The following is an 18,982-nucleotide window of genomic DNA, read 5'->3' on the forward strand; positions in this document are numbered from 1 at the left end:
TTCCTTATATAATTCAGCTATCCTCACTTTTACAAAACAGGACTGTGCAATTATGTGCTTTGATGAGAACAGAACACACACAACCAAATATGCATATATATAAATTAGGATGTGCTAATGTATAGACAAGAGGCCCAGAGACATAGATGAAGAACATCCCTGTGCTATTCGAATTTAATTATAACATCTTCCTGTAACAACAAGCTCACGATATTTCTTCCCTGGTGACAATCAAGTTGTGAAATTTGGAAAAGATGGAGCAAATCCAATAAAAATTTAATAGCGGCGACATCTTTCTCTGAGATCCAACACAAATAATCAATTGTGATTTCGGCTCTGAGGAAATCATCTAATGAAAATGATAAAAATCCACACCAGGAAGGGAATCATTCCAGTTATAGAAAAAAAAAAAAAATCGTTCCATGGGATGAGAGAGCCCCCAGTGAATCGCTGTTTGGATTCGCATAACGATCTCTCCAATCTGCGTGGGGCACTTGTTTTTTCTAGAGGCAGTGCCGGCTCCCTTAAGCTGCTGGGTGATTGTAGAGTCTGTACCTAATTCCATCAGCGGAGCCAAATATGATAAATCAGGCTGCAGTTGTGCGGTACCCATGAGGCGCTGTTTGTATTATCATTTAGACTGAAAACAATCAAGACAGAAAGCACGAGAACAAGTCACGTTATTGATCCAGACCTCTCAGTTCCTATCAGCGTCACGAAGGAAATGCAAGTGGCTCTGGTTTCAATTTGCTGGGGGGCGGCTTGTGCGCCGCTCGGGGAGAATGATGTGCAACGGTATTTGACAAAATTGGGGGACAGACTCTATTTGGCAGGTCATTGCTGATGTGCTATCATTTGGGTCTGCATGTCAGGGTTGGTTTTGCCTTACAGGCAGGCGCCTTCTACTTCCCAGTTGCAAATAGAACTTGCTGGAAGTGCGGAAGAGAAGGACCAAGGTCCCAATCCCAGGTATCTAGGCAGATGATCTAAGCCAGTGGTCAAGAATTACGACGTCCTACGTCATATTCTGACGCCTGGGGGTGGGGGTGGGGCAGGGTACGGTTGCGGTTCCGTTCTGCAGAAATAGGCAAATGTAGGGGAGAATGAGCACTTGTGGTGTGGATTGTTAATAGAAATGAGAGGAGGTCAGGGAATGTGCTCGCTGGCCGGGATGCTCGTGGGAAGAGCAGGAAGAACGTGCAGGTCCATCCCGGCTGCGTGCATGTGTGTTTGCAGTAGGAAGGCAGAAGGGAAGAGAGATCCGAACTTAAAATAACTGGTCTCAGCATCGAACAACAGAAAGAAAAAAAGGCGTGTTTATGTGTAAAACATGCAGCGTGGGGAAGGCACCAGAAGAACATTGAAACCGCACTTCCCATCTTAGTCACATGGTCCGCTGCTTTGGGGGTCCCTGAGAACAGCTTTTTCCAGCGTCTCCCTACTTTTTATGACTCCTACCACCTTCAATGTTTCTCTTAAAACTTAACATGTTCAAGTCTTTTAGGGACTTTTAATCACTTTCCCCATCAAAAGGCACATGTTCTGGGACACAAAGCCTGTTTTTCCTTTTTCTGGGCTGTCTCTGCAGCTCCTAAGTTAGCAGCACCAGTACTCTGGGTTTGTACCGTTCTCTTCCCTCAAGCTTTCAAGAGGCTCAGATGCAGACTCTGCTCTTGAGGACCTCGCGGTCCAGTGCAGGAAACAGCCATGAAACTGCTCAGGCAGCAACAGGTTCAAGAGCTGGGGCCACTTGTGAAGGCTCCAGAAGAGGTAACTTTGGGATGTCTGTGGAGGGAGGTGTCTCCCAGGCAGAGGGAAAGCCTGAGCGAGGGATAGCCCAGCACGTGCCAGGAGCAGGAGGGGTCTGGTGTGGCTGGAGAAGCCCAAGGCCTGTGGCAGGGGCCGGAGGCTGGTGGGGAGGGCAGGGCCAGCCTGGGGAAGGTTTCCCATAGAAACGACCTGTTACAAATTGCTATGGTTTGAACGTGTCCCTCAAATAGCAGGTGTTGGAAACAACCCCTAAGCCAACAATGCTGGGAGGTGGGTCTAAGGTGGTTCAGCGAAGCCGGGCTCCGCCTCATGAACGGATCAATGCTGTTACAGTGGGGGTGGGTTCGTTACCAAAAGTGAGTTCGATCCCCCTATCTCCCTCTTCCTTGCCCTTCTGCCACAGGGTGATGTGGCCCCCCCGGTCTTGGACTTCCCATCCCTAAGAATGGTGAGCTAAGAAATGTCTGTTCATTGTAAATTCCCCAATCTGTGACATTCTGTTATAGAAGCACAAAATGCCAAGTTGGATGGAACCAAGTTGGAAAACTGGGACCAAGACGTGGAGCTGTTGCCATAACAAATACCTAAAAATGTGAGAGCAGCTTGGGAACTGGGTAAGGGGCGGAGGTTGGCAGAATTTGGAGGAAGAGACTAGAAAAAGCCTGGGCTGCCATGAACGGAGCACTAGGGCGACCCTGACAAGGGCTCAGGGAAGAAATGAACTGCAGGGAAAAGTCGGAAACTTCCTAGAGGTCACGTAAGTGGTTGTGGCCGTAAATACTGCCGACAGGAACATGAATGGTAAATACAGTTCTGACAAAGATCATACTTTGTCTCTTTAAAAAAACAAAACAAAACAAAAAAAAACGGAAAACAACTTAGAGATGTTAAAAATTCTCAGCCTGGCCCCATGGTAGAGAATGAAAGAACATTTTCAGGAGAAGAAACTAAGGGTTTGGCCCAAAGGACCATTTGAGAGGGGATTAGAGTGGACAGAAGGAAGCCACAGGCCATTCTTGGGCCAGCAGGAGAATGACACAGCCGCTGTCATCACAGGCCCAGCACGCCAAGGCTTGGGGGAAGAAAAATGTCAAAAGAGAGGCCGAGGGCACCCCTGGAATGTTGAGGCTTGCTGCCCAGGCCGCCTGGAGTCTTTGCTCCCTCCTCAGCTGCCCGAGCCATGGCTCTGTGGGCCCAGGTGTGGCTTCACCCGCCACTCTGGAAGGTACAAGTCATGAACATTGGTGGTGTCCGTGAGGTACTAATTCTCTAGGCACAGGATGCAAGAGCTGTGGAGGCATGGCTGCCTCCACCTAGATTTCAAAGGATGTCTCGGATAGCCTAGGGGTCCCTAGATTTCAAAGGATGTCGCGGATAGCCTAGGGGTCTAGGCAGAGACTTGTCGCAGGGGCAGAGCCACTGCAGACAGCCCCACCAGGGCAATGCCCAGCAGAAGTGTGGGGTCCCCGCTGTTCCAGAGAGCCCCCTTACTGGAGCCACCCCCTAAGACCTCAGAACTGCAGAGCAACCAGAGCACAACGCCAGCCCCCTGAGAGCTGCAGGGTGGGCTGGCCCAGCAAAGCCCCGGGAGCAGGGGCTGCCTAAGGCCTCGGGGGCCCAACCCCACCCCATGTGCCCAGAGGGCAAGACATGGAGTCTTCCCCAGCTTTGAGATTTAATGTTGCTCACCTTGCCGGTCATGGACTTACTTGGGACCTGTTACTTCTTTCTCATTTCCCGTTGCTCCCTTTGGGAACGGGAATATCTACCCTATGCCTGGGCCTCCACGGTGTTTTGGAAGTAGATAACTTGTTTGATTCACAGGCTCATGCCTACAGGGAATCTGCCTCAGGATGGATCATGCCTTGAGTCCTACCAACACCTGATTCAGCCGGAACTCTCGACTTTTGAGTTGGTGCTAGAATAAGTCTTAACTTTGGGGCTACTGGGATGGAATGCATGTGTTTTGCATGTGACAAGAACATGAATTTTGGGGGCTGGGGTCGAATGCTAACGCTTGAATGTATTCCCCCCAAAACCGTATGTTGGAAACTTAACCCCCGCTGCAACAGTGTTGGGAGGTGGGGCCTCTTGAGAGGTGCTCAGGCCATGAGGGCTCTGCCCTCACGAATAGATTAATTAATACACTTATTGTGGGGGCGGGTTTGTTATAAAGGGGCAAGTTCAGTCCCTTTTTCTCCCCCGTCTCTTGCCCTCTCTTTGCCCTTCCACCATGGGATGCAACAGTAAGAAGATACTTGTCAGACGCGACGCCTCGATCTTGGACTTCCCAGCCTCCAGAACTGTGAACCAATACATTTCTGTTCATTAAAAATTACCCGAGCTGTGGTATTCCATTATAAGAGCACAAACTGGACTGAGACGGAGACGTGGTCTCATGCATTTTGTAGCACTGTTCTCACGTACCTCCATAACATCCGGGATGTGTACATTTCAGCCTCTGCAGCCCATCTCCCTAACAGCCTTACTCTCCACCCACAGATGCCCAGAAGGCCAGGCACCCTGATGTCTGATCTGGACTTTCTTTTCATTTTATTTATTTATTTAATGGACAAATAAGAACTGTATATACTGATGGTGTACAACATGTTTTGAAACATGTATAGCTAGCTGTGAAATGGCTAAATTGAGATAATTAACATATGCACTACTTCATATACTTATTTCTTTTGCCATAAAAACACTTAAAATCTACTACTCTCTTACCTATTTTCAAGTCAACATCGTTACTGACTGTAATCGCCACATTGTACAACAGATCTACCTCCTGAACTTACTCCTCCTAACTGAAATTTTGTGTCCTTTGACCAGTGTCTCCCCAAGCCCCTGGGAACTACTATTCTACTCTCCACTTCTGTGGGTTCCACTTTTTTAGGTTCCACCTGTAAGTGAGATCAGGTAGAATTTGTCTTTCTGTGCCCAATTTATTCTATTTAACGTAACATCCTCCTCTAGGTTCATCCATGTTGTCACAAGTGACAGGATTTCCTTCTTTTTAAAGGCTGAATAATATTCCATTATGTATACACACCACATTTTCTTTCTCCATTCGTCTGTTGGTGGCACTTTGGCTGATTCTGGATCTTGGCTGTTGTGAACAGCGTTTCAGTGGACACGTGAGTGCAGATATTTCTTTGACATACTGATTTCATTTCCTTTGCATATGTACCTACTGCGGGGTGGGTTGCTGCATGACATGGTAATTCTACTTTCCATTTTTGAGGAACTTCCATATTGTTTCCCATAATGGCTATATTGATTTACATTTAAAATTTTAATTTTAAATGTAAATTTAAATTCAAAAAAATCTAGAGATGTGGCTTCCTAGAGATAATTATTCTCATATGATGGGAGAAAACTGACCTCAAAGGGATTCTTCACTGGTAATTGGCCCATTGTCACTTTTGGAAAGCTGAGACCTCCAATGACCAAATCTAGATAGTCACAATTCAACTGGTGTTCATTTTTCCTGGAAGGATAATCCCCGAATTGCCAAGCCCAGAATTTTAAACACACACACACACACACACACACAGGACTTAAAATCGCTATGTGATGTGGTGTTTCTGATAAGATGCCTGTTTTTTTTTTCACCTTAATCAACTTGTACTTTTATAAAGTCACGCAGACACAAACAAAAATCAATAGGCAAATTGAAACAAACCACAAAAGAGAGACCCAGTTCTTACACACAAGACACATCAGACCACAAATGAGATGGGCAATCTTTTTCACTTGTGCTACTCAAAGCAAATGGCCTGATATAATTTTTACTATTTAATCTTAAGGTGAGTTTCACAATCCATTGGAATAAGACTTTAAGATAGCAAACCACAGCATAGTTAGAATACAAAGCTTCTCCTTCAAAAGACAAAAGACACCAAAATCCCCTAGAGCAAAGTATTGTACTTTATAAAGCCTAAGAATTCAATAAAGTGCTTTCTGCAGTTATTTTTTTGCACCTTATTCATACCTGAGCCTCTTTTTAACCTTCTTCTGGCCAGTTTAATTTGATCCTGTAGAATCTGCACCCAGTCTCTGGGGCCAGGAAGTTTATCCACGTGGTTAGCTGTACAGTACTTTTCTGTGAAGACTGAAAGAAAATGTGAAACATTGTTAAATACTTTAACAAATAAAATATGCAGATCTGAAATGGGAATATATCCCAAAAAGAAAAAAAAGTGTATTTCTAAAGGATGTGAGTTCTGCACGGCATATCTTCAATATCCTTATTATACTCCTTTGGCAAAGATGCAGCGCTGGCTACATCCAAAGTGTTGTGCTTCACAATGAAACTGGCTACAAATGCTAAGTAAGTATTAACAGTTCATATGGAAACTGCTCTTTCTACTTCCTTGTGTATGTCTTACAGGCAGAGCAGAAAATGCTTCCTAAGGGTCCACTGGCCCCATGACGAGGGTCAACAAATGTATTAAAAGATTTCACTTTTTTGTTGGCAATTCAAAATCAAATGCAAAATCACACAAGAGGTGATGTCCTCATGGTGGTTCCTACCTATTGCTTATTTTGAGCACCCAATTAGTGCTCAAAATAAATACTAATGCATTCGGTGTGGTAATGGAAGTTCCAAATCTATTTCAAGTCAACCCCTTGCATGCTGCTCCCGGGAAAGAGTGAAGCACAAAAGAAACTACAGAGGAGTTCATGAAAGAACAAAAGGAAGGCAGAACAATTATCTCAGGCAAGTGCGCACAGCGTGTGACCGCACGGTGTTGACATTTCTGCCTCACACTCGTTCCTGAGCACTTTTCAAATCGCCTTTCCAACTTGCTCTCCGTAAGGTCAAGATCTAGCATGCAGTCACATCACACTGCCTCTCTGGTATTTAAAATATTGGCGATTTTAATGTTTTAAAAGGTTTCTCTTACAAAGAAACGGCAAAGGAAAATATTGACAGATTCAACTAAAAATTTCTGTTGAATGAAAAATAAACATTAGAATGAGAAAAGATAGTTGCATTAAATATGATCCCAAAAAGTCCAATATCTACCACTGGGTAAAAAGCTCATTTGAAAGTCCCCATAGATAAATGGGCAAAGCATATTTAACTAAAAACATTAGGAAAAATGTTAAACTAATATGTAAACCAAAGAACTACAAAATATACTGTATTCCTATGAAGTCAGAAAAACGTTACAAAGCTAATACACAACATTGCTAAAATTGTGGGGAGGTAGTACACACAGACATTATTGTTGGCATAACGAGGCAAAACTCTCGGGAAATAGGAGCACTGCGTGAAAAGAGACCCGAAACTGTCACACCTCGGGACTGGTAATCTTACCCCTAGAAATTTATCCCAAGAAAATAATTTGAAAGAAGGAAAAAAGCCATATATGTGATCTCTACTATCAAACAAGTGTGATCAATCTAATTGTGCAGGGAAAGATAAATGCCATTAACACAGGCGGACAGATTTGAGGGGGCCAGAGGAGAAGTGGGGAGCTCTCCTTTGGGAAGCTATTACAACAGTCTGAGTTAATGAAGTATCTAGAGCCTCTCAAATAACTGGCATTTTTTTGGTTAATCATGTGATATGGTCAGTAGACAAGAAAGGGAATGTGTGGGAGCTGAAAGGCAGGACACAGCAGGCGTGGTTTGGAGCACGCTGAGCTTGGGGTGTCCGTGAGTACCCGCATGGAGGTGACTAGCAGATACGGTCATCCCTCAGTGTCCAAGGCGGACTGGTTCCAGGACCCCCAGCTGATACCAAAATCCTGGAGTGCTCAAGTCCCTGCTGTAAGATGGGGTAGTATTTGCATATAACCTACGCACACGCTCCGTACACCTTAAATCATCGCTAGATTATTTGTGATACCTAACATAATGTAAATGCTACGTAAATAGTTACTATCGTATTTTTATTTGTATTTTTAATTATATTGTTATTTCTCATTGTTTTCTTTCTTTCTTTCTTTTTTTTTATTTTTTTAATATTTTCCATCTGCGGTTGGTTTAATCCGCAGCAACGGAGGGCCGAACGCATTTAGACAGAGAAGGCTACAGTTCAGAGAAAGGGCCAGGCTGAAGATACGGGGCTGAAAGGCACAAACAAATATGTCGTCACTAAAACCAGAGAAGAAACATTAAGCACAGAGAACACAGAGTGAGAAGTGCCCTGGGCCCAGCCAGGAATGGAGAAGAACACCCGTGCTGAGAAAAAGGAAAAGGCAGAGGCGGCCATGCAGGAGCTGGGGGGTGGAGGGGACGGTCCAGCCAGACAGTCGGGAGAAGCAGGAAGAGTGGCCTCATAAAGGCCACCAAGCGGTCTGAGGACATGCCCACTGAGGGTCAGCGAGGGCTGGGGAGGGTGGCCACAGACAACACCCCCAGGACACCTGGCCCAGAGGGCGGACAGCGGAAGGACAAGGGCCTAAGCCACAAGCCTGCTGACAGAGCAGCAGTGTGGCAGGAGGACACAGGACGTGGGAGGGAGGAGAAAGGAACCTGCTGGGGGGCTGGTGGCTGCCTGGACAGGAGGGAAACGCCCTCCTACCCACGGCTCCTGTTTAGGACACAGGGTGGTAGGGCTGGTCTAGGCTCAGGATTTTGCTGGACAATTCTGGTAGAAGAACAGGGATATAAAGCACTTGAAGATGTTGACGAGGTGTCGCCTATAATGAATTAACTCAGCTTTCCACTACCTCCCCTCTTGGTCACCCCCAAAATCTGGGAAGGAAGCGAAGCCAGAAGGCTCGGGGACTTGGAGATACTACAGAGATGGGGGAATGGAGACAGCAGTGGGGTCTGCTGGCGAGGGCCGAGGAGCTGGAAGAACCGTCCCAAGACCCTGGAGCGTGCAGCACAGTAGTGGCGGCAGTAGCAGGGCACGCGAGTGAGAACGCCCGGTGCAGCGGACAGTGCTGGCTGATTGCAGAGAGGCGGATGCCACCGTGGATGAGGCCCCGAAACCATGTGGCCAGGGGGTCAAATGACTCTTTGGTGTGGACAGTGACGTTATCAGGATGAGAGCAGGACCTGGGAGCAGACGGAGACATACTGCCGTGATAAGAGCCTTGGTAGAAATGGCCCATCGCAGCCCGGGCTGGGTGGGGGTGACGGTCAGGGAGCAGAATTACAACAGGGAGGCAGAGATGGGCCCAGGGCAGAAGGAGCCCCTGCCTGGGAGAGATGTGGAAGAGGAGAGCCACGTCCCTGGGGGTGGGCGTGCTTTTAAATCTGACACCAGGTTATAAATACCTTCAGGGTGTTCATTTCTTTTGTCTCCTTCAAAGCACCTATTAGAGTGCCTTGTTCTGAATAAGAACTCAATAAACATTCAATAAATAAACCTATTTTCCAGTTTTGTTTCTATTGGAAACAAAGATAGTAGCTCACAAACTTAGACTAATTGGGGAAAATGGTCTATCTGCATTCGTAGGAAGTCTTAATTAATAGGATGTATTTAAAGAAACAAGGCCTTATTACATTCAAATGCCCATTATAACGTTTACCAAGCAGAAGAACTTGCAAAAGGTTCTTGAAGTGCTGTTTTAATAAACAGGAAAAAAAATTCATATGTAGCACCCTATTTGTTTATATGAAAATGACTGAATACACCGTTTTTTTTTTTTGTTTTTTTTTTTTTTTTTGAGACAGAGTCTCGCTCTGTTGCCTGGGCTAGAGTGCTGTGGCGTCAGCCTAGCTCACAGCAACCTCAAACTCCTGGGCTCAAGTGATCCTCCTGCCTCAGCCTCCCGAGTAGCTGGGACTACAGGCATGCACCACCATGCCCAGCTAATTTTTTCTACATGTATTTTTAGTTGTCCATATAATTTCTTTCTATTTTTAGTAGAGACGGGGTCTTGCTCTTGCTCAAGCTGTTCTTGAGCTCCTGAGCTCAAACAATCCACCCGCCTCGGCCTCCCAGAGTGCTAGGATTACAGGTGTGAGCCACCTCGCCCGGCCTTGAATACACCGTCTTAGCAGGTAAACATCTCCTCCCTTGCAATATTCCTTATACAATTAAATTCCACAGTAATTCCTCTTTCCTTGGATTGTGAAACACATGTGTGTCCAAATCATCACACGTTACAAAGTAGTGGCTCCAAATTAACAAAGTAGATTTGGACTGTGCTATCACCTAAATGATTCCCACGGGTGGCAAGTTTAGGACAGCCAGAGGGCACGTGGGCCGTCTTCCCCGACGCCGCCAGGGGCTTCAGGTCAGACCTATCTAATCTAACCGTCAGCTCAAGTATTCTGCCACTCACTAAAAAGGCAACTGTTTCTGGTTACTTTTCTCTCCTTTCGTTAAAACTTATCTGGTTTCAATAGAAAGCAGCTCAGAGAATCGCTGTTTCCTGGGTCTATGTCAGGGCCCCGCAATGGGCTTCTCTAAAGATACCTACACATATAAACATTTCCACTGGGCACGTTACTGACATTCCAGTTCATGGATTACATCCCAACTTAAAAGAGACTTTTTAACTAGAATTTACCTACTGAAAACAGAATCCTGTTCTCTCCATTACAATGGCAGATGAGGTCTGAGAACAAGGCCAAAAGACTGTCATTGCATTGATCGGAAAACAGTCGATAGGCTATGTGAATAGAGGTGTGGAGGCGGCAGAATCCATTTCTGCTACCTGAATCCATAGCTAAAGGTCGAGCTATTATCCTGGTAACAGTTCCATTAGGAGTAATGATGTGAAAAGAGGTATTGCATCAACGCACTGGGCTTCCTACTACGTTAATAGTGGGCCATTAAGAATCACAGTACAATCATTTGCATTCATCTTTAGAGCGCAATAGGTTCTAAAAAGAAATTTCCCTCCTTTCCTATTTTAATATATTAAGGGGAAGCGAGGGCTAATTTTAAATGACTCCAAATAATCTGAAAAAGCAGAGTAAGGCCAACAATTAAACTAAATAAAAGAGTTAAAGCATCTCCTCTGCTTAATCTGAGGTCCCAAGGCACAGGGAGTATGTTAAGTCACCAGAGAAATGACAAGTGCTCCGTCTGATCCATACATGAATAATGACTTTCCCCAGATGCTGGCATTCATTTGAACCCTGCCCTTTAATTGTATATAAATAATGAATCAGCTTGTGGTGGCTGGACAGACCCTTCTCTAGGAATGCGGCTTTTCGTGTAACCCTCAGTGAACACGGTGGTATGTAGCGTGTACGACACGCTGGATGTGCCCCTCCGAGGACAGGGTGGACTGGCCGTGCGTCCCAAACAGTGCTCTAGCCACAGAGTAGCTCCTAACGGATTTTTAATGTGGATTTTTCTGACAGTCTCTGCTGGACAAAGCAGAATACGGTACGAACTTTGAAACGAAGTCATCATGTCACGCAGACACTTAAGAAGCAGGAGGAGGTCTGAAGAGCTTTCATTTCACCGTGAAATCCTCTAAAAACTCCGGCCAGCAGTGACGACCCAACCTCAGGTATGATGACTCAGTTTTTACTTGTGGTCAAACAGACAAGTGGAAATCAAGGTTTACGTCTAGCAGAACCCACAGCCAGGTCCTCATTAGAGCTGCCAAACTCCCAGAGCTCTCGAGGGGCTGGGGACAGCAGTCTCCATAGTAGGGTCCCAGGTGACAAGCACAGTGACCCAACTGGGGACTGCCTGCAGCCGGGGCCGTGCAAAAGGAGAGGGAATTGTGGGAAGCCGCTTTGTCCTCACATCTGAGCGAGTGTAACCCAACCAGTGTCCTCCCATGTTTTCCTCTCTTTCCTCTTACTCCCTTAAAGCTATTATTTGAAACTCCCCAGGTGCTAAGCAGTTTATATATATCTCACTTAACCTTCACAACCACCAACGTGGGTAGGGCTATTGCGACCCTGAATCACAGGAGACAAGATCACAGTATGGGCAGGTTCAATAACTGGCCTGACTTGCACGGCTCATGGGGATCATTTTCCACATAAGACTGATAAGTCAACTAGAATGACAATGAATTAATGTGCAATGTGGGGTGGCAGGTTCTCTTTTTGGATCTGAAACATCTGATGAAGGTTGACTGGTGAACGTGGGGAGGGACCGAGGGCAGCTGGCCAGTGTGAGGGCCGGCCACGCTGCAGGATGCCTGCAGGAAACTGCCCACCACGCCCCCTAAGCCATAGCCTGACCGGAGCAGCGACGGGCCCTTGACCTCCAAGAAGCTCAGACACAGACTGCACCAAAGGACAAGTTGGATGCTCTGCCAGCCTCATTCAAAGAATCACCAGCTGCTGTACTTAAGGAAGAAGAAACCTGAGCACACCAGGACAGAACTGGAGAGAGGAGAAAAGGGAAGAGAAGGAAGAAGGGCGTGACCTGCGAGACATCAGGAATTATTACAACCCGAGTCATGGAAACCATGTCGCACTGGCTCAGATAAGAGATAAAGGCAGAGAAAAGACCAAGTGTAAACAGGTGAGAGGGAGAGAATTATAAATCAGCAAAAAAAAAAAAAAAAAAAAAAAAAAAAAAGATGGTATTAAAATGACTATCCATCGAGAAAAACAATTAAATTAAATCTCTCCCTCACATTTTAGGCAAAAGCAAATTCCAGGTGGATTAAAGATCTTAATATAAAAAAATAAAACTCTGTTGGAAAAAAAAATAAGAGAATACCATGATGTTATCAGGGTAGGGAGGACTTTTAAAAATAGGCACAAAAAAGCACAAAGGAAAAGAAATCTAACTGACTGTCAAATCTCAACTTTGGTTGGATAAAAGCCATCATAGGCAGTTTTCACAAGTTGGAAAATAAGAGGTGATATTTGCAACACATTTCACTGACCACAACTCAGATAAGTAAGAAAACAACATAAAGGAAAAATAGGAAAAGGATGGAAATTCACAGAGAAAAAAGTACTTAAATAAATGACAAATAGGAAAGGACGCTCACCCTCATTAGCAATCACCACTGAGATGCCATCTGAGACCCACCAGACTGGCGAAAATTCATCTGATGACACTAGATGTTGGCAAGAACGGGGAAAACAGGATGGTTCTACCTTGCTGGTGGACGTGTCGATGATGCCAATCAGAGTGGAGAGCCACGTGGCAGCTCCCAGGGAAGTGAAGCAGCCGTTCCCTGCGCTCGACCACTCCACTGCCTGGTGTTTCCCTAGAGAAACTTACACCTGTGCACCAGGAAACACAGATGACCAACGCCTTGGGTGACGAGGGAAGAGAGAACTAGCCTCAGTGTCTCTAACACGAGCCTGGAGAAAGAATGGGCTCTGTCAACAGCCAGTGGGTAGTACTTGAAATGGATAAGCTAGAGTTACCACGCATTGATACAGACACATCTGTTTTTGTTTTTTAAAAAAGAACACGTGAAACAAAACCAAGCTGCAAAAGTACACGATCATGCAGCGTGTGCAGATCTGTAAATACACAAAACCACAGTGAAATGGATTTAGGGATACACACGTAAGAGGTGGAATAAGGAAGAATGGGAAAGACCCTTGTCGACTTCAGGTTGCTCTGGGGTTTGGGGGTGGGGAGAGAAAAAAATGGAAGGTAGAGGAACATTGTGATTCTTAAAAAAATAAAGAGAGAGCGGATATGAAGTAAATTAACACCTGTTTTAAATCTTAGGGGTAAAGCAGAGAGAAAACCAATCTTAGCAAATTTTTCCACCACATTCAAGATGAAGAGGAACACTACTGTTTTCTACTTTTTAATCTAAAGACTACCGCTTACGGGGACAAATGTCAGTCTATAGACAAAGCGGAAAATTCTTCCTGGGGTTACGCCATAGAAACGTCAGTGCTGACCAGATCACAGTTACACTCCTTACACACACTCTCTTTCGGGATCAGCACCACAAACCATCTTTAAAAGGGACAAGGGGAAGACTCAGTGTCTGCCTTCAGGGAGTAATAGTGAAGACATCAGTCCATCCCACCCTTCAGGTCTCAAATGAAATGTCACCTTCCCAAATAAGGCCTCCCTGAGTTCATTAATCTGTGATTTTTTAAAACAACAGCACCCAGTGTTCATTTAGACTACGAGCTCAGAGCAAGGGCAGAGATCGTGTTTCCCACACACTGCTGGTCCACAGCAGGCAGACACCAACGTATGGTTAGGGATAGAACAAATCTGAGAAACTTGCCTTTGGCCTGTCGCTTAACTTGAAAAAACTGAAAGAAGTATTTCCTCGGTAGACAGACACAGGACTCAAAATATACCGGGCCTTGAAGTTCATTTCAGGTTTGTTTTAACAAAAAGAATTAACACCTAAAAATGCACCTAATGCACTTAAAAATGATGCCTTTAAATTAAGGAACTAGAGTACTACACACAGCAAGGTATTTACTGGTAAACTTAGGATATCCCACTGAATTTCGTATCTGAGAGTATTGCAGGAGCCTGCACTCCGGGCGGTCAAGTACAGGGAAGGCTGAACGAAACGACCCGAACACTTCGTGCCCATCGTTACCGAACGGGGCTATTATTTCCAGCCGGCTGTTGCAATGGAAAGGGCCCTCGACATCCATAAAATCGATCCCAGCCATATTTATTTAATTCTGTAGGTTTACTTCTGAGAATCTGGACTAAAATTTCTGAATCACAGAATCTCTGAACTGGAGACTTTAGAAATTAGTCAAGTCACACTTTTTTCTAGAGAAGGCAATGTTTCAAGAGCTTAAATGACAGGAGCAAATCTGCATCCCACATACTCCTTCTCACTGTCCCCAGACCGCTGGGATTTTGAGGTTTGAACAATCTTGTCTAATCACAGCGATCCTCAAAGCCTTTCGGCCAGAGTCGTCTGGAAGGAAACAATGACATCCCTTGTGTTCCATTCATTCAGTGTTGCTACATCTCTGTCTAAAAAAGGCAGTGCTGAGAAGTGGTTTCTCAGATTCAACAAGGTTAATTTTAATTTATATCGATTTAAGGGAGCCCACAGCAGAGCTCATTTCTAATACAACTATTGGAAATGTGATTAACACTTTCCGCGACACCACCTTTGTTTATCGTGGTTGGTGTATTTCAAGGGAGTAAATCGTATCTGCTAAGTATGAAGATCTGGGTGACAACAAGCTTTGATGTAATGGTGTTTTACTGTCTACCCCATTTTTATTTTAGCAAAAAAAAAAAAAGTTTCAAAATCACCAGTTTATAGAAATTCTACTTGGAAGGCACATTGGAAATATTTAGTATCACTCGTTTATTTGTTTTATAGAGCAACGAATGAGGACAAGGTAATGAGTTTTTCTCTCCATTTTTAAAGCTTGGGTTTCTCAGTATATGGACTTTTGAAGTCATTCCACGTGGTGCTGAGTCCATCCCACGGCCAGAAGGTCTGGGAGTAGCGGGAGGTCCCACCCGGCACCTCGCAGCCACCCACGTCCAGCCGCGGCAGAGGTGGGAGAACAAAGAGCAATGAGCTGGGGGTGGGGGCGGGGGGGAGTCTCACCCACCGGATCAGACCGACGTACTGTCCCACGCCTGCACACGTCCCTGTGGCTGCTGCTCAGAGGACAAGGGGTGAAGGTGCTGGGCTGCGCCCCAGAGGAAGGACTAAAGTTCCTGCTCATTTTCACACCATGGCAACTCCCTTCTAATTGAGATCAGCTTTAGGAAAACTTGGGGTTCACATTTTGAGGCTGATGAAAAAGTACTCAAACTTTTATTTGATCCCCTCTTGAGACACCCGTTGCTACGACGAATGCTAGAAAACCACAGGTATGGATAAGTTTACTGCTGTATCAAGAAGTCTAGAGACAGTGAAAATAGTAAAGGGCACATTTAGCCTGACTAGGGATCACTGGATTTGTTTAAACCAAAATTCCACAGTAAAATTATCATACTTTGCCTTTTGAAGCATGACAAACTATACCTTCCACTTTGCAAATTGTGGGGGTTGTTCTTTGATCTTTAACAATAATCGATGCTTTCAGAGTCCCCACTGAATACAAATCTGGTTTTATATTTGGGATCACCTTGATGTTTTTTAATCAACTAGATTACACAATCCCTGATTGCTACACACCATCTGATCTGTCTGTTGCTGATGCTTCTTCTAATCTTCAAATTTATATTCTGCCTCCTCGGATTTCAGCTGCCCTTTTCCAACATGTCGTGGGGAAGTTGTGTAGTTATCTTGTTATTCCTGTCCCGTACGCACCCAATGTGGTGGAGTTGTGTTTTGATTTTTAAGAAACCATCTTTTCCAGTGAAGATAGATTGTCTATCTGACTCCTCCCTCCCTTGTTCCTTCCTTCCTGTATCTGTTGATCATCAGTTATGTGAGTGGTGCTATTTCACATGCCAAGGAATATCCAAAGCAAATATAAAACATGATCTCTGCTCGCTGGAGCTTATAGTCTTGTTGGGAAAGACAAGCTGCCCAAACATGAAGAGGAGACCGTATATCCTGAGTTGCCCAGGATAGCTCAAGTTTAAAAAGCCTGTTTTCCCAAATTAACAGCACCATTTTCACTCTCAAAAGTGTCCCAGTTTGGGCAGTAAATGATAGGATCAACCTTCATGTAAACCATTAGGAGCAAAGCAAAGGATTAAGATTTATTGCTAAACCTTGTAAAGGTAATACGTGCTATTGGAATTTCGAGGAAAGGGTGATCAGTGCAGGTTAGGGCACCTGGAGAGAGTCTGATGGTAGAGGTGGTGGTGAGACTTGGGCTGAACCAGGAGGAATGAGTTGGATTTGTCTAAAAAGTAAGAGTATTGTAGCCCCAGGAAGAAGAGCATAACCCAAAGTCCAAAATGAGTATGTGATGTTTGAGAAAGAGCGGCAACATGAGGCTGGTTCCCCTGGCAGGAAGCGCTGGGAAATATGGTTGTTAGGAGAGAGAAATCAAGTCATGGAGGGTGTGGAAAAGGCCAGAGTTTGGACCTGATTTCATGGGCCCAGGGGAGGTGAGTAGGAAGGTGACGTCTTGAAATGTCGCTTCACAAGCATTACTCGGCTGTTAGTGTGAAGTCTGAACTGGGAGTGGAAAGTAGGGGAGGGAAGGATATTTCAAGAGTCTTTTGCAGAATTTCCAGGACAAGGTGATGCACAGCAGGACTATGATGGTGTTGGAGAAGCCCAGGAGCCCTAAAAGAGCGAAGAAGGACAAAAAGAGTTGACGGGCTGGGTAACTAACCAGGGTTAGTCCCAAACAAAAAAACGCTTTGAAGGTGATTCTGAGCTTTCAGACTTAAAGAGAATACTGATGCCTCTGCTAAAAATGACATGGCCGCAGGGGGTGTTAGTGTCAGGCGCCCATGCCACCATCAAGGGGACCACCGTGTGGGTAAGAAGGGCCACCTCTGACCCTCCAGAAAGAGGCTGGCACTGGCCCCAGGCCCTGCAGTGAAGCTGCCAATGTCCTGCATGTCTTGGTCCCCAGTGTTCTGGCTTTTGTCCACATTTCTAGCTGGAATTTGTCCCCACTTAGTTGCACCTGGCAAAGCTGATTCAAAATGGTACATGTGGTAAGGAAGGGGTGTGCACCTGATCCATTATACTCCTGAAGTTAAACACTTAAGGTGAACAGGCTGCTGAGGCCTTTAGCTGCACCAATGAGAACAGGCTTTAAACAGTTCTGGAAGCAAAAGGCTTTCATCCAGTGTTTCATTGAATTTAAGCTTCATTAGACGTATTCCGTAGTTAAACTTTTCCATTCTCTTTGCATTTGATAGGACTAGTTCAGACCATTCTGTGAGGTCGTCCCCTAGTGAGAGTGACATCCTCTGTGACTCCTCCCCCAGTTAGGTACTGGGCATCTGACATTTATTTTATTCTATCTTGGAGCACGGTTCCGTGGTATGGGTCATTGTTTACATGTCCGCACTAGACTGCACATTCCTTAAGGTCAGGGGCCATGCCTCACGCAGCTTTATGTCACCAGCTTTTGGCTCACAGTGGGTGGATAATAAACACTTATGTCGTTAACAGAAATTTCATGCCTGCTGATGATTTCTACGTTTACCATGTCCATGAAAATGTTGCAAAGGTTTTAGTGCTCTCGTGACTCAGTCCACTATCTGAAAAGCAGCAAAGACCATGTCTTTGGTATCACACTGTCTGGGGAAGACGCTGGCTAAACACAAGTGCTTCAAATATGCAACCAAGGTGACTCTGGCCAGGAGCTTGCCAAGAATGGATACTATATAATGACGAGGCCCTGTGGTATTTGTGTAGTGATTCATAAGTCAGAGATGTGCTCAAGTCTGGAAATGCCTTTCTTCTGCCTTGGTGAAGTAGGCATTATTCGGGGAAGTCCTGGTGAGGCGCACAGCCATATCCGAAACCGGGACCCTTGTGCAACACAACAGAAAAAATAATTTTAACCCCTGACGTTCAAAGAATGAGGGCTGTTGAGATGATGCTATGGTGGCATCTATTCCAGGAGAGAAGCAGAGCAGCCACCAGAAGCTGGGCGTTCATAAGGAACAGCTGAAGGAGAATGGGTTCACAGCCGGGCTGCTGTGTGCGGGTGAGATACATCCCGACTGTTAGACTCAAGGGCTGGGAGAGAGCTGCTTCTCCAGGGGGAGGAGTGGGTTTGAAAACAATCAGGTTGTTTGTTCAAAATCCAGATTTCTAGGACTCCCTTATATCTACTGTGGTTGCTTGTTCAAAGTTCTGATTTCTGTGACTACCTTATACCTACTGAATCAATCTCTGAGCAGGGGACCCAGACATATGAATTTTGAACCAAAAGCCCAGGTAATTCTGATGCACACGAAAGTGTGCACACTAGGGAAGAACATTGAAAATACAGGGCTATACATACGGAACAGCTGAGATTCAACATGACCTATTTGTCACAGGCCTCCAAAAAAGTGGGAAAAGACAACAATAACTAGGTGATTGCTACAAACATAGCTGAGAGAGAAGCTATGTTTGCAATGTAATTATATAGTTGTTATGTAGTTATATCCTGTTTCAAGCAGATCCGATATGTAAAAATATGAATAGACACATTCACAGATGATTATCTTCCAAGAGGATTCTTGAAGTAATGCATTCATCAATGGGTTCCAAGCCAAACGTTTAAACTAGAATTTAATTTACATGTAATTTTGGAAGACAAGCTATCTGTAGTGTTGACTTGCATGCTCTTGCCTGTGGTCTGTGTACTGGAGGAGTCTCCGAAGCGTCTCTTACTGAGGGGAGGGATCACAGGCCCACTTTCCTCCCTGGCACGATGGGACTGAGTCTCACGATCTGCAAGAAAACACTTGCCCTTGAAGCTAGTAAAT

At 45.1% G+C, this 18,982-nt stretch overlaps 1 protein-coding gene across 6 annotated transcripts in view; it reads right to left on the reverse strand.

Annotated features, from left to right (window-relative positions):
• The window catches only part of BEND7 (BEN domain containing 7), a 73,263-nt gene that overhangs the window by 7,929 nt on the left and 46,352 nt on the right, over nt 1-18,982 (reverse strand). For all 6 annotated transcript variants that reach the window (XM_069458732.1, XM_069458729.1, XM_069458728.1 and 3 more), the window contains one exon: nt 5,765-5,884. In XM_069458732.1, the coding sequence (XP_069314833.1) occupies nt 5,765-5,884 (120 nt within the window). The remainder of the gene's footprint in view (nt 1-5,764; nt 5,885-18,982) is intronic.

Source organism: Eulemur rufifrons, chromosome 25 (assembly GCF_041146395.1).
Source record: "Eulemur rufifrons isolate Redbay chromosome 25, OSU_ERuf_1, whole genome shotgun sequence".
NCBI classification, from domain to species: Eukaryota; Metazoa; Chordata; class Mammalia; order Primates; family Lemuridae; genus Eulemur; species Eulemur rufifrons.